Source organism: Eulemur rufifrons, chromosome 7, assembly GCF_041146395.1.
Source record: "Eulemur rufifrons isolate Redbay chromosome 7, OSU_ERuf_1, whole genome shotgun sequence".
In the NCBI taxonomy this organism is placed as follows: Eukaryota; Metazoa; Chordata; class Mammalia; order Primates; family Lemuridae; genus Eulemur; species Eulemur rufifrons.
The window spans coordinates 135684987-135710237 of NC_090989.1; the positions used below are offsets into that span (position 1 = coordinate 135684987).

The window sequence follows — 25251 nt, forward strand, 5'->3', positions numbered from 1 at the left end:
GCCGGCCACGCCCGCCCCCAGCCCGCGCGGCAGCACCGGCGTCCGGGGCCAACTTTGGCTGTGGGCAAAGGATGCCGCCCAGCAGCCACCGAGGCGCGCAGCCCGTGGCGGGCGCGTGCACCAGTGTCTCCGTTCAGAAGAAAGCCGCAGGTGGGAGCTGAAGCCGAGCTGTGGGCAGCCCCCGCGCCCCGCGGCGCTTCAGAGACCTGGAACTCGTGGGCGCTCAAAGGGCCACGGGGGTTCCCGGGGAGCCTACGGAGGCCCAAGGTTGGGTGGCCCCAGGTAAACCTAGAGAACTAAGTGGCTAAGGGCCGTGGCAGAGCCGGGTCTCCAAGGGCCAGGAGCGGAGGTTTTCGAGGCTTGGATTAAGTCTGACATGGGTAATCCTGCGTCTCAGCAGCACTGTCTCCCTCACCCTCCCCCTACCCTAGACTTCCCGGTGGGGTGAGGAAATAGCCCTTTTCCATTTCAAGGAAAAAAGAAGATAAACAAAAGCATCCCCACTGCCACCCCCTCCTAACTACAGTATCCAGTTAGAGATTCTGGAGCCTTCTGTGGGGAGGAGGGGTGGTAATTAGTGAGGCACTGTTCACACTGGAAAAGGATGGAAGAGGAAGCAAAATGAGATCTTTAAAACAAAGATTAAAACCCACGGTACAGAAGAGAGCTTTGCCCATTCCCTTAATTAACCACATTTATTAAAAATGACTAAGACTGTACATAAAAATCCAAGATCTCTAAAAAGCCTATAGGAGCTGTGGCATTAGGTTTTAGTTTCTTCTTCACATTACCAAGTTGGGGAGAGGGGACGGCGAAGGAGGAGGATGAAACAGGAGGTTTCCTTAAACACAGTTCAAGTTAGTACAGAGTAGCTGAATACATTCTTAACTATCTAAGAAGTAAACAGAATATTCCCAAACATCATGGGGATGGTGAGACTATCCCCTTGCCCCTGCAGCTGTTGTTAGGTGATTTGCAAATTCTTTACAAAGCCAAAGCACCGATTTTACATTATCTCAGACACTTATGTAGGCTATTTGTACAATATATTCCACATTATTCTACAGTGTATCTAAACACACACAACTGTACACTTTTAAATTCTCTCTCTTTTTTTTTTTTGGCGGCTCCCTCCCTTGCTCTCTCCCGAGTTCTACTGGCCACCCCAACACACAGCAGAGGCCTAGCAAGTCTCAGGAGAGGCAATCCTGGACTTGGGCAAACATGGCTTGTTCCAAAAGCCTGTGAGGAATCAAAGTCAGTTAAAACCAGCACTTTCACAGAATTATTTTTGATTCCCAGGCTTAATATCTTTTGCCCCTGGCAGAATGTAACAGGATAAAGTCCCCTGCTGAAGCTTAAGGCCCAGCCCTTCTCTTCCAGAAGCAAAAGCACCTTAACACTCAGTTTCTATTTGCTTAAAGATTTACGACTAGAAATGAGAATCAAAGGTTTTAACTCATTTGATAGCACTGGGTATTCAATGTTTACAGCCGATTTCTCTGAATGTTTAGTGTTTCCAATAGATAAATCCAGAACCTTGAACAACCTTCAAATTTTAAAACACTTTAAAGTCCTCCATTAATTTTATTTAAAAAAGGGAAAAAATGCCAGGTTTGTTTCAGTTACCTGCAGCAATCAAAAAGCTTTGGCACCTTCTTTAAGAGAATTGCACAAAACAGGATGCATCAAGGTGGAAGGCAAACATCTTTTTGGCAACCTAGGCAAAGAAGACAACAAAAAACACCACCAGGTCCATCTGCAAAAAGTTAGCTAATTTTTATGAGGTTAAAATACTCTTTAGGGAGTTGTGTAAAAAGCATAATACCCTCCCATGCCTTTTGAGGTGTCTTTACTGTACTCTTCAGCATTAATGTCCTCACACTTTATGGAGGGAGAATTCTCATTACTGGAGGTGCTAGGAGACAGCCGCCTTCGCTTACAAGCACTGGTGTATACCCCTGAATCATTGGAATCTAGTGACTTGATGGAAGGCGGTGTTTCTATCCAAGAAGAGCCAATTTCCTCTTTGACTTTCTCCTTGGAGAGCTGATCTTCAGAGAACACAGGGGGGCTCGTTCTGGAGGTCCATGGTAGTCCAGTTGCCATCTTTCTCTGATAAGAACCTCGACCTCCCCATCCTGCCATTGCAGGAAAGGTTGGGTCAGGGTAATACCCCAGGGCATGGGATGTCTGGAGGGGTAAGGATTTAATACCATATGGGAGCAAGGTGCTGGAAGTATATTCAGATTCATAGGAACCGATGTCTAGTTTGTTGGTCCCAGGCTGCTGGACAGGCGTGACAAGCCACCGCTGGGGAGGGTTGGCCACCTCTTCGCTCTGTTGGGGTGAAAGGAGGCCGTTGGTCTGTGGCACGGTTCTCTCGCCATTATAATATCGGGCTTGAGGTAAAGTGTTGACAAAGGGCTCCGGGAAGAAGGATTGAACGCCGTACCGACCTCCAGGGACAATCTGATGGGATCTAGGAGAATCCGTGGGAGATGGAGTTAACCTGTCATTTTCTGAAGCGGTGTACATGCTACAATATAAAAAGAAACACTTAAAAAAAAAAAAACCCTAATGTTGTCCCCAAACAAACCGCCTCCCAGAAATCACAAAGGCTTGTGGTGTCAGTTATCTGTATGGTCTGTTGGACTGGAGGAACAGAGGCAGGAGACGCACCGGCCCATTTCAGGTAAGACTCTTGGCTTATCAGGAAAAATTTCCAACCATGTAAGAAAAAGTTTTCTCTGAGGCGTTAAGTATTTAAACTACAGAAAATCCACCTTTACAAGTCTAAACTTTTCAAGTTTACAACATGAAAACTCAAGAGCAAACTTCCCTTGTCAATGTAATAGAAAGAATACCGGCTGTGATGTTAGAAAACCCAGATTTTAAAAACAGCAGGGCCTTGCCGGTTCATGTGGTGAAATTACATCCTCTTAGTTTCAGGTTTTTCTTATGTAAAAGAAAGGGGAGAGGACTAATAATATCTGCTCTTGAGAGGATAAAAAAGTTGGATCAAATGGAAAGGAAGGTATATAAATGCAGATTATTAAAATTTCAAGTCTCTACTCAAATGTTAAAAAAAAGATCTCCTCATTTTTAAGCCCTTAACATTTCTTTAGAAATTAACAAAACTCTTCTGTGAAAATTCTAAAGCAAGATTAGTAAAGGCAAAAAAAAAAAATATGCAAAAATAAAAACAGGTAAAGTCCCAAACATGAAAATTCTTCTTAGAATATATTCTCAGCAAAGCGTCTGATGTATGTACTGTTCAAAGATAACCATGCAAGTGTGAATAAAAGCTGTACTTACGAATCATAGTTGTCCCTGAAGCCTTTTGCAAAGGGGTTATGATCGATCTTTAGTTGAGTAATCTAGATAGGGGAGAGAAACAGTCATTGAGTGCTTTATCACACTGGGTCTTTGCTTTACAGATTCTTGGGATGTTTGGAACACTCACATCAGTGTTTTGGTAGGCAGTCACTGCAATGAACTGCGTTTCTGCGAAGGTAAAGGTCTGGGTCTTCGAGGGCTCATTCAAGTCCTCCACACCATCCTCTGTAACTTCAACAATGTGCAGTCGTGGTTGGTATTTGTGCAAAGATTGTAAGACTATCATCTGGAAAGGGTACAGAAAAAAACGCTGCCAAATCCAAAAGTCTCTTAGGGGCTCAACAAAAGTAAATTTTGACAAATTATCTATTTTGGAATGGGATTCCTAAATGCTCCCCACCAACAGGTTTCTTTGTTTATTGCCATTTTTAAGATCTTCTTATTGCCACTTTTTAAACTTAAAACATAGCTGGGTTTGCGCATTTCATTAACATGCTTTCCTCTTTGTTTTTTAAATTCCCAAAGATTTCAGTATTTCTGTTCCTAATAGTTAACTCACTGTTATTGAAATCCAATAAGAAAGTGAAAATGAGAAAAGTCAATAGGGAAAAAAAAAATGTTAGAAATAGGTGAGCAAACAGGTCACAGCTGCAAACATTATAAGTACAGTGGAAAAGAATATGGACTCTTGTTAGAAAAGAGATCTACATACAGCCAAGGCCAGAAGACACCCCCTCCTCCTCTGTCACTCTACCTGGGTGTTGTTGTTATTTGCGCCTTTGTTATTGGTCAGTTTTAATTTCCCAAAGGAAATCTCCTGTCTCATCCAGTGGGAACCAGTATTAGGAGACTCTGGGTGAACATACATTTTGTTGCCTAAAAGAAAATGAAACAAAACACAAAACCCAAACACGTAAGGCTGTTTACAAAAGGGGGAAGGGAGGGATGTCTGTTAGCTACGGGCAAGATGCAAGATTTAGACTTACAGCTCAGCTTAAGTCTTCCACCAAAAGCTGCTTAAGGAGGCCAGTGTGACCCCACTGATATCCCTCCTAGGTCCCCTGTACTTCCAGCCTTCCTTGGACAAGGCACTTAACAGTATCTCAAAATTTAAAAACAGAGCTAACAGGAGATGGCTCTTGAAGGTCAATCTGGGGACTTCTAAAGCTGGAAGGCTAACACCTGATAGAAGGTAGTAGGACTTTCATGGGTGAACCCAACCTTGGCCAGGGTTTTTTCAAACCAATGTTAGAATCCCAGGAGCCATTCCCATCCAGAGAGCTTACGACTGTTAGTTTCTCAAATATAGGGATTGGGGGCTAGGGTGGTGTCATAGTTAAAGGTTCTAAATATCTGTATATTGGTAGCCAAGAACTCTGACTTAGCAATTCTGCTTTCCATCAGCCAACACAAAGAAACTCATACTAACACCTCTAGGCCTCAGATTGGGGGGAAAAAAGTGCTAGATTTAAATGTGAATTGTCTGAGTCAAGGGTTTCTTCCCCTCTGGGCTCCTCCCAGCCTGGGCCTCCTCTTTCCTCACCCTGCATGTTATTGTCGGCTTTGCCGCAGGTCACCCATTTGCCCCCTTGGAAGCGCCAGTGGTTGGGGTCCGCCAGCACCACCTCTACGAACACATTGTAGTGGGCAGTGGGATTGAGTCCATTTATGTTGAAGCTCAAGAAAGGAAACATGCGCCTGTGCAAGGGAACAGAACCAGGAAAAGTGATTTAAATCCAGATGCCGACAGAACGGGCCCAGACACGGGCAGGTTCCCCCGATATACCTAGGATAGGGTCGGAGTACACATTTAAAAGTTTGCAATAAATAGAACAATAGTAGATCAAATGGCCCAAAACTATTTAAAGTATTTTTGAGTTGGCAACTCTTGGAACATCTCCCTTTTTCCCAAAATAATTTGCCACAGCGTCAATATTTCCCAAATTCATGTGCTTCTGAGCCCTCTCCCCACTAAAGTTCCCAACCCCTTTAGATGCTCATTTTCTCCCAGTAAGTTAAAAATTATTAATTTTTAAATGCCCAAGTACCAGAGAATATTAAGTTGCGCTTGTTTAAAAAATATATATATAAACGTTAGGCTAAAAGTCCCCTTTGAGTCCCTCTCTCCCAGTACCCACCCCTCACTTTCCCCAGAAGTAACCACTGTTAGCAGTTGGATGTGTATCTGAACTTTCTCGCATACCGAACCCGAGTCAGGTCCGGCTCCAGGGTTTGTCTAACCACCTACTCCGAGCAACCTTCCAACACGGCGCTCCAGTCCTCATGCCCACCTCCCGGAGGCGCCCCGTGGAGACCCCGGCGCCTAAACTGCAGGAGCCCATCTACTGCGCTCAGGTGGCCATCTCTTGCGCCTTCCTCCACCCGTGGCTCCTCGCCGGCATGCAGGCATGCGCCAACATACTGCCGAGCTGGAGAGTCTAGAGATTCTAGCTAGTGGACATGTCCGAATTTCCATTTCCGCCTCCTCCTGATCTGTTCAGGTGAGGAAAATGGGAGAAGAGAGGAGAGTGCAGTTGAAACATTAGCATCCTGCACAATCTGCTGGTGCGTGAAAGGAGAGGGGCACTGCGTTGGAGATGCGAAGTCTACGGAGACTTATTGCGCGCGGAAAAACACTCCAAGCAGAGCGAGGAACGAGTGGATACAGCTCCCTCACCTAGGCCTTCCCCGGGACCACACATTTTACCCTTTACCCTCGCACCCAGGGGCCCCTCCACGCTGCGCTCACCTGCCCTGTTTCGTAATGATCATCTCAGTTTGGTGACGGTGGAATTTGAGCCACAGGGGCCGGTTGCACAGGTAGACGTGGGCGCGGAAGCCAGAACCTGGAACCCCTAGGCCTCCCAATCCTCCACAAGATCCCGCCGCTGTCGCTCCAGGGTACGGGCCGTAGAGCGGAGCCCCCTGGCTGTACTGATAGGTGCCAGGGCCGCCACCCCCGCCGCCGCTGCCGCCGGCGCCACTGCCCGCGCCGGCTCCCGGGCCGAACTGCGCCCTCCCGGGTGGGCACACAGCCGCGGGAAAGCCGCCGGGGGGCAGCATGGAGCCGTAGGGGTAGCGCGCCCCGTTGGGAGCCGGGTACACAGATCCGTGGGGCGCCCCAGCTGCCGCCTGGTACGGGAAGAGCGAGCAGGGCGCAGCCAGCTCAGAGCTTTGAGGCCCTGAGGACTGGAGGTAGTAGCGCTCCGAGCTCAGGCTGTCCATGGAGTAGCGTGCGGTGGCAGCGGCAGCAGCAGCTGCAGCGGCAGCCGCGGCGGCAGCGGCGGAGGGCAGCTCCTCCTCCCCGCAGGGGGAGCCCTTGCGGCCGTCCGGGGGCCCAGGCTTGGCCACTGCCGCAGCGCTGGCAAAGGCGTCCCCGGCGTCGGCGTCACTGAGCATGGCTGCGGGGGCCCCCGCGCTGGCGGCTGCTGGCTCCCCGCTTCCCGCCTCGCACGAGAGACTGCCCGAGAACTTCTTGGACGCTTTGTCTAAGTCCAGTCTCTGAGGCGAGGGGGCCGCGCCAGGGAGGTGACCCGCGCTCCTGCCGCTACCGCCTCGCGCACTCTCCAGCGGGTAAAAGTGCGCGCCAGGCAGGTTCACTGAGCTCACCAAGAGCTGCTCCCCTAACTGCATGCTTTGCAAAGCGCAGACGGCAGCTGGCTGCTTCCTCTCCTTCGGTGGCCTTATTATAAAGGCAGGATGGGGGAGCCAGCGCCCTCTTCCGAGGGGAAGGTAACTTCCCCTTCCTCCCGCGCTGGGGCTACCCAACTGCCGACTCGAGGGCAGCTACAGCGCGCACTCGTGCGCCCTGAATCCAGTATCCTTTCCGAAAGGAAAGCGCACTAAGTTTGAAGGCAGGAGGTGAAAACTGGTCGAGAAGCACTCTCCTTTTCCTTCCCTGTCCCTCTTGCTCCTCAGGAGCTCCACCCTTCTCCTACACTTGCACCCAGGAAGAAGGGGACTTAGATCTTTGTCCCCATCCACTCACTAGCCCGCACCTTTCTTCCCCTTCTCGATTGCCAAACCATTGGTCAAGTTGGCCACTTGGAAACTTGCGGGCTGTCACTGGCTGCTTTATATACGTGCGGGCAGGGAGGGGCTTCGCGGCCCCACAGCCCGGGGACCCTCCTATTGGCTGATGGAGGTGACACTAATTCAATTAGGCATTTACTAATTGGATCAAGTCACTTACGACTTTCTTGTCCTTTAGCCTGATTTTTTTTTTTTTTTTTTTTTTGAGACTCTGTCCTGCTGTGAGAATCAATCCTGGTGTCTGTATTTTGCTGGAGTTCAGGGGAACAGGATTTGGGGTCTCCATAGTGGGGTCCACCTTTGGCACGGAAGTCATCCTAGCGCTCTGCGCCGAGAATGAGGAGGCTGGAACTGGTTTTAGAGGCCGGAGGGAGAAAGACTATTCAAGCTGACTGCACGCAGGGAAACGCCTGTCCCTGAGGGTGGGGAACTGGGGCGAGTTGGAGACAGGCGCCTAGAGAAGTCTCTTTCCTTATCATAAGATGTAACTTCAAGGCACACCTTCCTCTTGACAGAGAAGGACTTCCTGGCCTTCAACACACAGAAACCATTTTTTGTTTGGTCCTATCCTTTTACCCAGTGGGAAGAGTTTGTGGAGAGGAACCTCACGCTCTGCTTTGGGGATTCCGAGGACCATCAGGGTACCCCACCCCACTCAGGCTAACACCCTCATCCCTACGCCAACATGCCTGCTTTCGGAGAGGCGATCACTTTTACTCCTTACAGTTTAAAATCCACGCTGCTCAGTTTTCCTGAATCCCAGATTTTCCTCCCCGCCATTCCTCCCACCCCCATCTTCAGTTGGGCCTGACACCAAGAAACAAAGGTTCCCTAGCAGCCGTGCAGTTAGGATTCCCTGAGCCTGTACTCTGCGGCACAACACAGAAGGTAGAATAATTAGTGAAATAATCAGTTTGATATTGAATTAAGCCACTTTGCCCCAGCTGCCTGTTTCTTCGCTCCGTTTCCGCAGATAGAGTCAAGACCGGTACCGTCATATTTTATTGTTTTATTATTACAGAAGCGGGGGGAGGGGGATGTTTAGTTGAGGATAAGGAAAAGTCCGAATATTCACTGTTAATAAGCAATTACTGACGCCGCTAGTAATCGCTGCGGGAGCGCATTTTCTGGCTGAGATGTTGGGACTCTGCTTCCCCAACAGAACGCGATCACACGGGAAACTCTTCGCCCACAACAGATGAGGTGGCCGCAGGATTTGCTGAGCCCGCACACGCCAATGTAGAACAGAAGGAAGCTTTCCAACCCAGGTTCAAACCACAGCAGCACCAACGTCGGCATGTCTGGGTCTCAGTGAGCAAGGCGATCCTTAATGCACTCGGACTCTCCAGGGCATTTATCAGTTTTTTTGTGGTGCTGAAAACCAGGGGGGCGCGAAGGTTTTCAGGGTCAAGGCACAACCAGAGAGGAGGGGGCAAGTTAAGATGAGTGGGCCGGGGCAGTGGTCTGGGCCAGAGCAGTCGGGAGCAGATCCCCAGAAAGCCGGTCCAGAATGCTCTTAGCACTGCGCTTCCTGCATTTCGTCCCATCAGTTTAGTTCAGATTTGGCGCGGCTCTGATCACTGCCCATTCCTACCTTCCTTGCTTTAGTTCTATTTTGAGCTATGGAAGTCTTCGAGATTGGTTTTTCAAATAGTACAGCGCTTTTGAAGACTTCATGATTTTCAACGTGGAGATTCCGTGAGGGGTACGAGTGCGCACGGAACGAAAGGGGCTGAGCGCTTGGGTTGCCTTCAGCGACCTAGCCTTGGGCTAGCGGGTCCTGGTTACGACTCGTGGACTCCTCTGCATTAGCCTTGACCTAAGCTGCAGAATGTTTAAGGGAAAAGTAGGAATGAGACCGAATCTCACGTTATTTGGAGATGCGGTAGGCGAGGGCACGTGGCAATTTTGCACTTTAACACAGCGAGAAGCGGGCCTCGGTGTCCCTTCAAAATGCTTTTGAAGCGGCTAGGGAAACGCTTCGCGTGGCAAAGTGCCATTGCAGGCAACAGGCATCGTTCCGACCCACTCTGGCGCAAATAACGCGGGCCAGCTGTCCCCCGCGCCACATCAGAAAGGGTTGATTTTATTCCAGCCCCAGAGCAAGCTCTTGAAAGCGCGTGAGTTCAGTATGAGTGCCACCTAATTATTAAATATACATATATACACAATATGTATGACTAGGATTTTATGGATCCTTGGCAGGCAGGGAATTTCGGTTTACTTCTCCCCAGCTCCCCAGTAAATCTATTATTTTATTCAAACTTCAACACATTTTGCAGATGGAGAAGCAAAGACAAATTCAAAGAGAATCACAATTCAGGTTCTACAAAATTACTTTGGGATCCAAGATTTTTGGAACATGGAAAATATATACATATCATATTACATTGATAAGTATATATTAAAATTCTTCTTTAAAATAATGGAAAGCACTGCTACAACTGCAGATAATTTTTTCTGGCTGTATAGAGATAAATACATCTCATTTAATGGTTGTTTTGTGTTAATTACATTATTATTATTACATATGGAATATACTAATCTAAAATGTTGTAGAGTTATAGATTAGCAAATCAGTGATTTCCTACTTGGAATGGGCTTTCTTTTTGCTGGGCAAATATTACTTATTACCAGGTAAATAGACATAAAAAGTATTTTCACATGTTCCAACCGTATTTTAAAATCCAAGCACTCCTTTCCAGAAATACGAACAGAAACGAAAGCTGAAGCAGTGGCTTCAGTGAACATGTCAGGCAGCACTCTCCTTCGACTGAGTGGGCAAATAACAGAGCCTTCCAGCCTGTTTGCTGTTTGATTTCAATTACACCCCAAGCTTCATGAAATCCAAATGAGACATTTATTGAAAGGTGCCTGGTTTTATGTGGCTCAACTGACAGTGTATTGGAATACATTGAACAAAAACATCAACATTGGGGAGGAAATGTGGAGACCCCTTGAAACCCCAGACCCAAATACTGGCTGGCTTAACTCAAATCTTGCACCTTTCAGCCTGAGATGGAGCAAGCAGGAACTTTTGAAGGCTACATGGAAGCCAAGGCTAAGCCTATGTGTGAACATACTAGAGATCTATCTCATGCTCTATTGTCGTGAGGAATAATACCAACTTTATGCCACTGCCTCAGTCTGATAACACAGTTATTGCCAACTTGACCAAGTGACTTCTTTATCTTTTTCTCCCCTGTAAAGGTAACCACTATCAATGCCTGATCTTTTAAAAAGCAAAACTGAGAAGCATTTGGTTGTAACAGGAATATTACACATCAAATAATGTACACATGTATGAATAAATTACAGAAGTGAGTTATAGGTGAGTGCAATGATATATGGTTTACCTCTGTCCCTGCCCCAACCCCCCACAACCAAGGGGGCCCATATAAATGTCTCAATAAATACTATTATTTTCACCCCCACTAAAAACGTGTTATCAAAACACTGTCCGTGTTATTCAAACACTTTGTAAATTCTGAGCAGACTTGCTGCCGGTTCTCCTTTTAACCCTAGGAAAACATTCCAACATTAACCGGTCACCAGCGCTTCGCCTGGACTCTGGGAAAATGTCAATAGGTTTTTTGTGGCAAATTGGTCCTTTTACTATTTATCTATGGCCCTTTCTTTGTTGATGTTACATTTTATTTCACCATCTCAGGTTCACTCTTTGGCCCTTTGTTCTCTGATGGCCAGATCTGCCACCTCTGCTGTGCTTTCCAAAGGGGGAGGGAGCTTTCATCACCATAAGGTTGTTCATGTTTCTTTCTTTCTTTTTAAAAGAAAACGTCCCATAAGATAAACCATTTTGGCAAGGACAAGTAGTGTTGATTCTGCTGACAACAGCAAGATAGTCCCACCAACACAATTTCATTTTTATAAGAATTTATAGAACTTACATTTCACTGTGACACTGAAATAGACTTATCACTTGCTTTAAACACACATATGTACACACACACCAGATCTACAAATGTGTGAGGCAAAAGGTTATATTAAACCCACCGTATTTTTCCAACTAAAAATGACCAATTTAAACTTCTTATCTTAGCTATCAGTTCTACATTTACATTGTTAAGTGCAATTGTTGTTCACAGTTAAAAAATGAGGAGGGGAGGCAATCCTGGATAGAAATCAATAAATAAACACACTAACAGTTACTTGCTACAAAAAATAAATTACCTTTTCCTAAACATTGAGTCAGGAATCTTTGGCAATAGCACATAATGTTGACTTACCTTTTTATGAAAGCATTTTTAAAACTGCAAATGAATTCCTGGATTTAGCTGCTGTTTTGTCATCATTATCATCATCAACATCTTCCTCATCATATTTACAGGAATTCCCATAAATAACAAGAAAAGTCATATGAAGCAAAGAAAGTAAAACACTCTCACAAAAAGTATATTATGGAAATGTTTGGCTAATTATCACTACATGATATATGAAAGTTATACAGGGCTCCATCTGGCTTGCTTACTTTTCCACCTTGAAAAGCCTGGGACTTAGTAAGTGCTCACCAGTGAAATGAAAAGGGTTACTAAATCTGTGCACTAGAACAGCTAACATAGGCCAAGGACAGTGTCAGGTCTTGGGCTTTATAACCACAAAGACTACAGTGATTTTTTTTCCTAATAGATCTGACCTTTTCATCTTTTTTAGACTTTTAAAGATATTTTTCATCTTTTTAAAGACTTGATCTATCCCAAAGTTCTTACATTATTGCGTGGGTTTTTGCATATTTGTCAATGCTAACATTCTTCCACAGGAAAAATAGAAAAGCTAGTACCAGAATTGCAATACAACTATTAAGGGGAGTAAATACCATGTCACCAGGGAGAAATATTACCCTGAATGTAAATCAATTGCACATCACTAACAGGGTTGGCAGGGCCTATGAAAATTAATGTTTCAACAGAAGGCACCCCTATGATACAGGTGCAGAAAGATGTCTACACAACAGGTGGGTGGAACCCAATCCTGTTGACCAATGCTTCAGTATGACAGGGACAGCTGGAATCTCCCATCCAGGCCCTATGTGAGAAATGTGGAGAGAGGGTGTCTGGGTTATGAGAGTTACTTGGCAGAAGTAACTAAGCCCCTAAGATAACCAAGGAAGAGAGAGTGAGAAGGAAGAAGGAAGGAAGGACTGACAACAGGATAGTAAAGCCAAAGAGGTCATTCCTTAAACTTCTTTCTCCCTTTTCGGACTTCTAAGAGAAAAACAGAACATAGTATTCAGAATTTTCAGAATTGTATGTATTTGTGGCTCTAACTTTTTACTAGCTTTTTAAGTCTGGGCAAGCTCCTTAACTTCTGTGTGCCTCAATTTCCCCACCTGTAATAGTAGCATAAATAATATAAAGCAAATAGAACAGCACCTGGCACGCAGGAAGGTCTAAAGTCTTTCTTATTACTACTCATTACACTTACACTGAGCCCACCTCTTACTAAGATACTGGAGCTAAGTGAGGAGGAATAAACCTTAGTCTTTCTCCTCCCAGGGATTTCCAGTCTGATGAAGGAAGTCAGGAGCAAACGGGTCAAAAGCAACGTGAATGAGGGGTAGGAAGCAGGAATGAGTCGGTCAGAACCTGAGAGGAGAGACTCCAGTTATTCTATCACCTCTTTTCTATTTCCCCAGAAGGGGGTGGGGGGCATCAAGTGCTCTCCCAGTGAGCGCGGCTGGAAAGGTGCACTTCAAAGGGAAGCGGCCTGCTGGGGCGCCCTAATCAGGGTGCGCCTTCCGCCCCCTCCAGGCCCATTAGCATTCTGTTTTTCCCAGGGCCTCCCGTCCCTCCCGCTCCCCGCTGAGATTTTGCTGTTCCGGCGGATTACTTGTCAAAGAAAGAAAATAAGGTATTTAGCTCAGGTTTTGTTCTCCACCTACGTGGTTAAACGCCCAACCGAGAAGGAGCTAAGCGAGGAGTCGGAAGCTCCCCACAGGGTTCTCGCTCTAGGAGAAGGCACCCTGAACTGCAAGTCCAGAAAAAGACGCCATCTGGATGACTCGCTTGTGGGTCCCTGCGGGCCTCAGTGGCGGCATCTGCAAATTGAGAGGACAAGTGCAGAACAGGATCAACCCTACAGGGCTGCTGTCAAGGAAAGTCTGGTGGTGGCCCCCAAGCCCAGGCCTGCCTGGGCTGCTGAACCATTCGGCAGGGGCTGGGCTGGTCCGTGGACCCCCTCCCATCTGTGGATAGATTAAAAAGGGTCCACAGGAAAGGAGTATCTAGTGGGGAGCAAAGAGCAGCTGGGATCATTTCTCCATCAACGTGGGACTGACTTTTCAAGAATGGAGTTAATCCACAAATCCACAAGCAAAGGAGGAAAATAATAAAAGCAGCAGCAGATGACTATAGGTCAGACCTTGCTCTGCTTTTCTTGTACGAAACTTTAAAATCAGCACCCCAAACTGTTATCATTCCATTTTACATAAGATTAAAGTGATGCTTAAAGAGGAGAAGGCCCTTGTTCAAGCCACACAGCTAAAAATGGTAGCCATGAATTTGAATCCAGGCAGTCTGAGTAGCGGGTTCTCCCAGTGGTTCAGTGTGTGTAAATAGGGCCAGGTTCGGGTCGTTGTCTTCTTACGCGGGAGGGAAGGGTCGGAGGTAGGCTATAGAATGGGGACCCTGTGAGCTTTCGGGGGAAGAGAGTGGACGGCATGCAGTGCCCACCTGCAGCCGCTGGACATTCAGAATGAGTTTCTTTGGAGGAAGCCAGGCCCCATAACTGTGCTTTAAACCCCAATCTTGGGGTAGAGTGGCCATCCTTGTTTGGGATAAACAGCATGGGTAGACCACTCTGCGAGCTGGGGCTGGGGCTGGGCCAAGCCCTTGGTATACATTATCTTATTTATGCCCTCACTACCACCTCTTGTATTTGACAGATAAAAAGCTGAGGCTGAATGAGATAAAGTAACTTGCCAGAAGGCATACAACTTGTGAGTAGCAAGTTCGCGAGGACTCGGAAGCTGGGAAGGCAGAGTGCCTTCTACCTGGAACTCTGAAACCTTGAACAGAAAACTGAAGTCTCCCGGGCCCTGAGCTTTTACAGAAGGGCGATCCGAAGAGCGAGCGGTGGCGAAGCGACAGCGTTCTTTCCCCACCCTACTCCGGACCCAATACCTCCCTCCTGATAAGTTTCCTTTTTCCTTATTCTTCGCTGGGGTTCGCGGCGGCTCCGCCTCTCACATAAAGGCGCGCTCCAGGGTTGAGGTTTCTGGGATTTCAGGGGCGCTTCTCGCCTCCCGCCAGACGCTCCAATTGCGCAGAGGCGGGGAAGCGAGAAGGCTCCCCCCGGTTTCTCTCTCCTCTGTAGGCGGAACCTCTGCGGTTGCTCCGACCCCGCAACACGCAGCCCAGGGACCGCGCACTCGCCGTCAGAGCCGCCAACTGCACCTCAGATGAATCTTTCAGGGCTCCGAGCGCGCGGCAAACGCACCCACCGTGACGCACGATCGCTCCCGCCCACGCCCTGGTCCACGCGGCCCCAGCAAACAATGCCAATTCCAGGCAGGGTCTCCAAACCAGGCGTAGAGCACCGAGCGAGGCAGGGCTCTCTTGGGGCCTGGGTTCCTGGCGCTTACCACTTAGAGCGGATTGGGGCGAAGGTCTGGAAACCCCAACCCTCTTGCTGTTGGCGGCTTAGATATCCAAATGCGCTCGAGGTTACACTCGGGTAGTTGAGGGCCTCTGTTTCTCTTGTCACTGTCCCCCACAAGCACCCACTCATTCCAGGTTGTCTTGAGAGAAAAGATATGGGGGAGGATGCCACATATTTCCTCTCGCTCTCCCTCTTGGCCTTTTTACGCCGAGTCTTCTTTGTACCTTAGGTCACCCTCTAGCACAGAGGATATTTTAGATGCCTTCGATTCCACCAACTGCTAATACATACATATACGTACATATGTATATATAACAATACAATATATTATGTAATATAATACATATTTATATAGTACATATTATATAATATAAAATCAATATATACTTTAAAACTTAATTGCATAAGTTTGAAAACAAAATAACCCAAAGCTACCAGGTTGCAACATCTTGTGCCTCCCTAATGCCACTACCTGAAGGCAACCACGATTAGTTTCCCGTGTGTTTTTCCGGGCCATTATATTACATGTTTGCGCCAGCAAGTACATAAACGCACCTGAACTTCTCTTTAACTCTCCCCTACTCATCTGCACGCTTTTATAGATACTATTCAGCACCTTGTCTTTTTCACTTAAGATACATCTTGAAGTTAGTTCCTGGAGACGTCGGGGTTTGTGCGAGCTTTGCACATCCCAGGTGCACAATTGGTGGGAATGCTTTAAAAATTATATTGGCGCTCTGGGGACTTTCCTTGCAGCTGCACGTGCCCACACGGACCCACGCTGCAGTCCTCCCCGAGATCAGCAGCCTGCAGCCCCGCGCCCCCGGAAGCGCGCCGCGGGAGGAGAGATTTGCGCCGCGGCAAGGCGCTGGACACCTCGCTTCGCGTGCGCAGAACCCCGCTGTGGAGTTTCCTTTTCTCTGAGCCCCCCTTCATTGTTTGTCCTCCGAGACTCCAAAAGCAGGTAAACAAGCTCTCGGACCCTGCCTTGTGCTACAAACGTTCGTGAGCAGGGCAGCGATCTGCTAGACAGTCCCAGTGTTGCCTTAGGTCAGATCAAAGCGGGGACCTGGAGGGGACCCGTAGCTCCATAAACATCCTGCTTGCCGTGGCTGCTGGGGGCGAGGACAGGGTTGTTCAGAAACGGGCCAGGAATCGTGTATTGCCAAAGGTCCGAGGAGTAACCCAATCTGAAATACTTCCTGAATTACCCTCGGTCCCACCCACTGGTAACTCTTGAAGATGTTGAAGCTCCCTACACTGAAAACTTGGGCTATAAGGCTCAGGTGGTTCAATGATATTTAAAAACACCGGTTGACCTAGTATGTGTGTCAAGCACTGTGCAGGCTGCTGGGTTACAGAACTAGAAGTTATTGCCAAGCACAAGCTCCCATGTCCTAAGGAGGTAGTGGGAGATACAGACAACATCAAGTCAGCAAATAAGAAAGTATCAGAAAATTGTCAAACAGGGTAATGCGGTAGTTCCCAATCTTGGCTGCACGTCAGAATTATTTGGAGAATTCTTAAAAATCCTGATTCCCAGGCAGCACCCTGGCACAATTAAATCAGAATTTTGAGGGGTGAGATCCAGGCATCAGTATTACTTAAAAGATCCCCAGGTGATTCCAATGTGCAGCAAAGTTGGAGAACCACTGGGCATATTGGTTTGGGGGTTGCTGGAGGCCCTTTCTGAAGAGTGGACATTTGAACTGAGACAGCAATGGGGAGGTGGCAGCCAGGAGAGGACCTGTGGGAACACCCTGTGCCCAGCCCTGTGTCTACTGGGATGGGGGGGAGGGAAATAGAGATAGAGGGCCTGTTAAGAACAAAAGGAAGCACGTGATGTAGAGAATCTGGTGCATGACATCCAGGAGAAGTCTCTCAATTGCTCAGTTCCTAGGGAAGCTTTAAACAACACTGAAAAATATCTAGTTTAAAACGATTGATTTTAAAACACAATTTTAAAACCAAATGATGCATGGAAATATTTTAAAAATAGAATAATGCCAGAAAGCTTCTAACAGCAACTTCATGAGGTGTTTTATGAGGTCCTTTCATCAAATCTATGATGCTGTCCATTGAGATGCACCCATTGTTGAGTTTACCAGGAAGAAAAAAAGGCTGCACCCTAGAATTTTAATTTTGTGCTTATTGAAAGAATTGCTTATTTAGGGAAAGTATTATTTTCATATTTCACTCATGCACACATAAAAAAGGAAAATGAAAGCCATATGCACAGGCAATGACAACTATGTCATAGCTGCCACTGACCAACAGTGACTGTAAGACACCTTTGTATGATGGATCTGGATTTCGAAGCAGTTAAAAGGTGTGTCGTAGCATTGATGCAGTTTGGTGTTGTTGGACGAGCTCATTACTCAACGCTTTACACCTTTTAGCTTATTTAATCCTCACAACCATATGAGATAGGAACTATTATTAACAATATTTACAGATGGGAAAATGGGGACACTGACAGGTGAGTTACTTTAAATCAGACCGCTATTAAGTTGCAGAAATAAGGCATAAACTCATTGCCTGGGCTTAATTACAACAGAAGCCTGTGAGTATTGTCCAGATGAGCCAACTGAGACTCAGAAGGGTTGAAAGAAGGGGTACCGGGTGAGAAGTGAGCACCAGGGCTTGAGAATCCAACTAGGTTCTGCATTTCAGCTTCCTACTCAATTTTATAACTGCTTGGGAGTAAAAGGGAACACATGGTAAGACAGTATTATACAGCCAAGAATATTCATGTCATCCATTAGAAGAACTTAAAGAGATGATGCCTACATAATTTCAGGCCATATTTTTCAAGAGAACTTAAAAAAAAAATTCTGAAGTACAGTACATACAAAAAGTGCCAATGTTCTAAATGCACAGCTTGATATGTTTTACCAAATTGAGCACACTTGTATAACCAGCATCCATATTAAGAAATGCAGATTTGATGTAACTGCAGAAGCCTTTCATTCCTCCTTCTGGTCACTGCTTCCCATGAGGTAACCATTTTGACTTCTATCACCGTTGATTAGTTTTCTCTTTTTGAATTTTATATAAATGGACTCTTACAGTGTGGTCTTCTCTGTGTCTGGCCTTCAATATATGTTTGGGATATTTGCTTATGTTAATTGCATTTGTTCAGTCCCCTTACTGTGCAGTGTTCTACTGTGTGAATGTATAATTTATTCGTTCTACTGCTGGAGACATTTGGGTTGTTTCCAGTTTGGGGTTACTATGGCTAGGGCTGGTATGAACATTCTTGTACTTGTGCTTTGGTGAGCATCTGTATTGCCTTTCTGTCAGACCTATTACTCACAGAAATTGTATTTTTAAATAACGTTAGGAAAATTTTAAAATCTTTGACTATTTGAGGATGACACCTTATACTCTTAGCTTTTAATTATAATAATTTTAGGGAGTATTAAGGGAAAGGATATCAAGTTAAAGAAAGGAGGAAAAGATGAAACGGAAATAGGAAGACAGATGCTATGCTTTAGCTACATTTACTGTCCTGTATTCTCATATTCAAGTACTAAATACTTAATGAATGCTTACATTTCCTCTATGAATTTTTGAGTACCCACAGACAAGCATGTTGGCAAAGCAGACAGGGTTTGGGGAATACTCAGAATGCTGGAACCCCAGAATACTCAGAACCCTTTGCTTACCTTTCATCTTCTAACCTTCTAGCAATTGCCTAGGTTGAACATTTCCAGCATGTGAAGGTAGAGTTACTGATAATCAGCAAATTTTAAAGTCTGAATTTTCCACTGATATTTCTTTTTTTTAATAATCAAGGAAAACTTTTTTTCCCCTGATGTATATGATCTTTGTAAAAAAAAAGAAAATAAATGCAAATAAGTGAAAACAAGAACAACAAAAGAACCTGACACCCAATCCCCTAGTGAGAACCACTCACCAACAGGTAACTACCTAGTGTCCATCGCATCCCACTTCTTTTCTTAAAAGAATTCCTATTGTAGTCAGATGTCCATCCCTCCTCCATAAGACTCAGGGAAAAGGGATCCCAGCCCCAGTACCTGGAGAGAGAGCCTCTTTAGTCCAAGCCAATCAATATGGGTCATTCCGGTGGAGATGATGCTGGCTCAGTGAGACTGAGAGGGAAGACTGAGTCAATGCTTGGGAGAAAGGTTTCTTCTCTTCAAATTCCTACTTCAGTAGAAAAAGGATGTAAGTGGCCTGACTGCCTCTGGCACCATCTTGGGGCCATGAGAGACATCTTTTTAGGGGAACCCAAAGCTCAAGCAATAGATCAGAGAGAGGGAAAGAACCTGACTCTTTGGGGACTTCTTTGAGGTGGTTGGGCCTGCCCTACCTTTTGAGGTAATAATTATCTTAATGTTTAAAATAATTCGAATCAACATCCTAACTATATAGTTGTATATCTTTCCGGATATGCTGGCACATAATGTTATATAAATATGTATTTATATATCTCACATTTACATATATAACATATACGTATGTTATATATAAAAACACAAATATTACTTCAGTTTTTCCTGTTATAAGCAACACCACACAATGAACATCCTCACATAAGCATCTTTACATGCTTGTCCTATTATTTCCTTAGAATAAATCCCTAGAATTTATGTTGCTAGATCAAAATATATTTGTGTTTAAAATTTTGATACACAGTAATACTCTTCCACAAATACTGTACCAGTTTACACTCCCAATAAAAATGTTTAAGAGTGCCTATATCTCCTATCCTCACCAAAACCAGCTATTACTAACCTTCTAGTCTTTGTCAGTCTGGTAGTGAAAAATATCTCAATACTGTTTTGCATTTTAAAAATTGTTGATGAAAGGCCGGGCGCGGTGGCTCACGCCTGTAATCCTAGCACTCTGGGAGGCCAAGGCGGGTGGATCGCTTAAGGTCAGGAGTTCGAGATCAACCTGAGCAAGAGTGAGATCCCGTCTCTACTAAAAATAGAAAGAAATCATCTGGTCAGCTAAAATATATATATAGAAAAAATTAGCTGGGCATGGTGGTGCATGCCTGGGGTCCCAGCTACTCAGGAGGCTGAGGCAGGAGGATTGCTTAAGCCCAGGAGTTTGAGGTTGCTGTGAGCTAGGCTGATGCCATGGCACTCACTCTAGCCTGGGCAACAGAACGAGACTCTGTCTCAAAAATAAATAAATAAATAAATAAATAAATAAATAAAAATTGTTGATGAATTTGTACATCATATTTAAGTGTAGTAAGAGCTCTCTGGATATCATATATATGTATATTTTTTAAGTGTTTCAAATATTCTCTCCTATTTTATCATGTGTCTTTTGACTTAATGATATTTTATTCTATATAGAAAAGTTAAATATTTTTATTTGTTTTTATTATTATTTCAATCAATTTAGAGGGTACAAGTAATTTTTATTAGCTGCAAAGTGAGGGATTTTTTGGTACTTGTCACCAGAATAGTGTACAGTGTACCCAACAGGTAATTTTTGATCCCTCACCCCCTCCCACCCTCCTGTTCTCTTAGTTTCCACTTCCCATTATACCACTTTAGGACCATATACACCCATCATTTAGTTCCCACTTATAAGTGAGAACATAGGTATTTGTTTTTCCATTCCTGAGATACTTCACTTAGGGTAATGGCCTCCAGCTCCATTCAGGTTCTGCAAAAGACATTATTTCATTTATTTCTATGGCTGAGTAGTACTCCATAGTATATATGCACCACATTTTCTTTATCCACTTGTTAGTTGATGGGCACTTGGGTTGATTTCATATCTTTGCAATTGTGAATTGTGCTGCAAAAATATCTTTCTTGATGCATGTTGGGCTTTGTGTGAAGCCGCAGAAAATCCTTACCCTCTCCAACATGTTTTCCAGTGCTTTCATATCATATCATAAATGTTTGATGCATTTGAAATTAATTTTGAGTGAAAGAATGGGTAGAAATTAATCTTTATGTTCTAACAATTAGCTAAGCAGTTGTCCAAACACCATTTACTGATTATCCTTGATTTGAAATGCTTTTACAAATATGTACCACATTTCCATATATAATTGGATTTAATTTTGGACCCTATTAGCTGCCACTGAAGTGTTTGTTTCTGTTCCAGTGACATGCTATTTTAAGTATTGTAGCTTTATAATATATATGATTTTTCTCTTGTAGGACAAAATATGTACCACTTTCTTTTTAAAGCAATTTCTTGGATATTCTTTTATTTTTATTCTTCCAATTGAAATTGAGAATTGAAGTTTTAGTCAGCTGTAATCTAGCACTTTTGGGAGGCTGAGGCAGGAGGATTGCTTGAGGCCAGGTGTTTGAGACCAGCCTGGGCAACAGAAAGACCCTTGTCTCTACAAAAAATATATTTTAAAAAATTATTAGCTGGGTGTGGTGGCATGCACCTGTAGTCTCAGCTACTCAGGAGGCTGAGGCAAGAAGATTGCTTGAGCTCAAGAATTTAAGGTTGCAGTGAGCTATGACAATGCCACTGCTTTCTAGCCCAGACAGCACAGCGAGACCCTGTGTCCAAAAAAAAAAAAAAAAAAAAAGAAGAAATTTTAAGCAGAATTGCATTAAATTTAAAAATTTGTTTAAAAAAAAAATAACATCTTCACAATATAGTCTTTCTTTCCAAAATTAATATATGTCTCTAACATTTACTCAAGTCTTCTCTCAGTATGTTTTTGATCATATAGGGATATATTTTCCTACGATATGACCCATAGGGTATGATTATTTTCCTCCTCTTCTCATCTAACTCTTGAATATTGAACTATCACTCAGAGTAAATATTGAGCAATAGTGCTTATATTATTCTGTTTAGGGTGCTATGATAAAATACCATAAATTGGGTAGCTTATAAACAACAGAAAGTTATTTCTCACAGTTCTAGAAGCTGAGAAGTCCAACGTCAAGGCATTGGCAGATTCAGTAACTGGTGAAGGCCCGATTTGGAGGTTTCAACTTATGAATTTGGGGCAGGATACAAACATTCAGACTGAAGCAGTGCTGCTATTGGTATCCTCCTCTGAACCTGATTTAGTGGGAATGTTTCTGGTGTTGAATCATCTGGCCTGATGCTAAATTTTGAACACACACACACACACACACACACATATATATAAATAAGTTTTTAAAATATATCTGAATGCCTTTGAAAATACACATTTTATGTATGTATTTTGTGGACATATACAAAATTAAATAATTCACAATTTAGTCTTATTTTACATGAGGTAATATTGCATTTTAAAAAATATAAAATAAATATCATGTTTATTCAAAGGAATTTTTTTGTTTTTGAGACAGGGTCTTGCTCTGTCACCAAGGCTGGAGTCCAGAGGTGTCATAACGGCTCACTGCAACCTCGAACATCTGGGCTCAAACAATCCTCCTGTCTCAGCCTCCTGAGTAGCTGGGACTACAGGTGTGTACCACCACGCCTGGCTAATTTTTCCTATTTTTTGTAGAGATGGAATCTCGCTCAGGCTGGTCTCAAGCTCCTGGCTTCAAGTGATCATCCTACCTCGGCCTCTCAGAGTGCTAAGGTTATAGGCATAAGCCACCGTGCCCAGTCCGAATGAATTATTTTTAAAGTGAAGTTTAAGTTATACTTTTCATATGGAAAAATTTAACAATTTTGGTGTGCAGTTTGATGAGTTGTGACAAATGTATACATTAGTGTAATCAATAGCACAATTGAGATGTAGAACATTTTTATCACCTTAAAAAGTTCCCTAGTGCCCCTTTGTGGTCAATTCCCTTTTCCTACCTCCAACCCCTGGCAACCATGGTTTCTACAGATATTACTATAATTTCACTATTTAGTCTATCATTATTATAAATTTTACTAATGGATTCTCATGTTCAACACCTTGTGTTCCTGGAGTAAACTTTCTAAGCTCATAAGGTGTATATACAATGCATTGCTAGACACTCCATGCTAATCTATTATTTAAGAGTTGAACATCAGTATTCATAAGGTAAATTGATCTGAATCTACTGATTCTCTAACATTATCACTCTTATTATTAGAGAAACTACACAGATTAGTGATAATACAAAACCAACGAACCAAAAGCAACAACAAAAACAAGACAATTTAATATAAAAGAAAGAAAAATCTCATTTTAAAAATGTCATCTGGAAAGAGTAAATGTCTTAATTAAATAAAAGAATTATTACTTATGGATCGATACTTGTTGATTTTGCATGCCTTGTTATTATATTTAAAGATCTAGTATTATCTTTGCAGCATACATCAATTACACTTGTGCTTCTCAGGAAGAGGAATGGGTGTCACTAATTGCTTTAGGTTCACTTGTAAATACAGGAAGTAATACTGTTGCCAATTGTTGTCTTTGTCTAGGAAGGACAATAGTAAACTTTTAATCAATTCCTTGTATTTAGGGAGTTCATTGTATGTACATTAATGCAAAATGAAATGCAGCAACTGCTTATAGGAAAGAGGATAAGTATCCCAGATTTATGAAAATTATACACTTCATCTCAGATTTCCCTTTCTACACTTCAGGATAGTGGCCAATTATATTGATTCTCAGATGTTGTAGAGTGTGACAGCCAGGGGAGTAAAGTCATTTCTTCATTCAGAACCCCTCCCTATTCAATTCTTATTTCTTTTAAAATATTTGATGGCACAAGGTACAGAGGAAGAACTACAGAGGAAATACTTGGATTTTATTCTTATCTTCACAATAAACAATGGTCAAAATATAACTATTAGATGATAGAAATTTAAGCTAGTATTTACTTATAAAGGTGGGGCCTTTCTATCTGATAACATAGAACTGAAATGGACAGTACTTTTCAAGCATTTGATTAAATTTTATAAAAATTGTTTATGTACTCATCCATAAAGAATGCCTCAAATTTCTCTTTCCCATCCTAAACAGTTGAAGTTTTAGGATCATGTTTTTTGACTATTAGGAAAAGAATTTAAATCAGCAATATACATATGAATATTTCAAACTACAATCAATTGGGACTTTATAAAAAGCAAACCAATTATTCTTCTATAACATTATTGGATCTAAAAGAAAAATCTAGAATACAATCAAAATATGTTTAAGAGAGTAATGAAGACATGTAAACAGCACATATCCAAACTATTGGGGTACAATGAAAACTATAGCTATTTTAGGTCTTTTGCATTTCCATATGAATTTTAGAATTACCTTGTCGATATCTATAAATCTGTTGCTTTAAATGAGTTTATAATACAAATGAAACAGGGAAAATAAACTCGAAATTTAAACTAATATTTTAGTCTACATGCAAAAGAAAAATCATACATTCATCTGTATTCTTATTTATCATTAGTAAATTCCTCATTTTATTGTTGCTTTTTCCATTTAAAAAAAAAAGCCTCCAGGGATTTTGATTGGGATTATATCAGATTTAATTCATATCTTAGTATTGAATTAAAAAGCAGAGTCCTTCCCAGGAGATCCCAGTCTCAGAGGCCTGAATTAGGAATTCTGCTCATGGCTGAGCCAATCTCTGCCTAGAGAGATGAGGGCACCCCAGGATCTGGGGATGGCAACAAACACCCTCAAAAACTGAGGGCTGGAGGAATGGGAATGGGCGATGACAAACAGTAATTCACTGCATAAGACTTAAGTCTAAGGATAGAGGTCCTAGTGAAGAGAGTCTGCCTGCAAACGTGGGGACTCCTAATGGTACATTAACTCGTTCATTCAACAAATAGTTATTGAACCCTTACCATGTGCCATTCATTATTCTAAGAACTGTGTTTATAATAAAGACAGACAAGCCTTTCCTTAAAAGAAATTTATAAAAAGAGAGACAGAAAACAAACAAGTAAACAAATGTGTAAGGCAATTTCAGACCATGATGAGAGTGATGATGTAAATAATGCAGGATGGTACGAAAGGCTGACTGGGAGAGCTGCTATATGCTGGGAGCTCAGGGAAGACCACGCTGACGAGTTATACAGTCTGTGAGTCTCAAAGGATGCGCCAGAGCCAGAATCGGAAGCAAGCACATTCTCAGCACAGAGGCAGCAAGTACAACAGCCTTGAGTTGGTAACCAGTTTAATGTATTTCAGAACCTGACAGGAGACTGGTGTAGCTGGAGACTGACACTAGATCAAGAAAGGTAGGCAGGGGCCAAGTCGTACAGGGCCTTTTGGACCCTGTGTAAGCATTTTACATTGTAGTCTACATGCAGTAAGAAGCTACTGGAAGATTATAAGCAGAGGAGAGATAGGATTTGATTTATGTTTTT

General features: G+C 43.6%; 1 protein-coding gene across 3 annotated transcripts; it reads right to left on the minus strand.

Annotated features, from left to right (window-relative positions):
- Positions 1-676: 676 nt before the first annotated feature.
- Positions 677-7367, minus strand: EOMES (eomesodermin). 3 transcript variants are annotated; one of them, XM_069473340.1, is made up of 7 exons: positions 7339-7367; positions 6089-6424; positions 4883-5037; positions 4094-4215; positions 3467-3625; positions 3319-3380; positions 1801-2539 (listed from the first exon to the last, which is right to left on the minus strand). In XM_069473340.1, exons 1-7 carry the CDS (start codon positions 7365-7367, stop codon positions 1801-1803), a joined length of 1602 nt encoding a protein of 533 aa, XP_069329441.1. The 3 variants fall into 3 exon arrangements, with proteins under 3 accessions (XP_069329440.1, XP_069329439.1, XP_069329441.1); XM_069473339.1 differs by lacking the exon at positions 7339-7367 and having other exon boundaries at positions 677-2482; positions 6089-7001; XM_069473338.1 differs by lacking the exon at positions 7339-7367 and having other exon boundaries at positions 677-2539; positions 6089-7001.
- Between the last annotated feature and the right edge of the window lie 17884 nt (positions 7368-25251).

What these genes read in the sequence shown, in the direction of transcription:
- EOMES (XM_069473338.1), bottom strand. Translation starts at nt 6,972, where the DNA reads ATGCAGTTAGGGGAGCAGCTCTTGGTGAGCTCAGTGAACCTGCCTGGC. An exon ending in CTGCCTACCAAAACACTGAT is followed by an intron (nt 3,381 to 3,466) that starts GTGAGTGTTCCA and finishes TCCCCTATCTAG; the next exon opens with ATTACTCAACTAAAGATCGA. An exon ending in TTCAGGGACAACTATGATTC is followed by an intron (nt 2,540 to 3,318) that starts GTAAGTACAGCT and finishes TTTATATTGTAG; the next exon opens with CATGTACACCGCTTCAGAAA.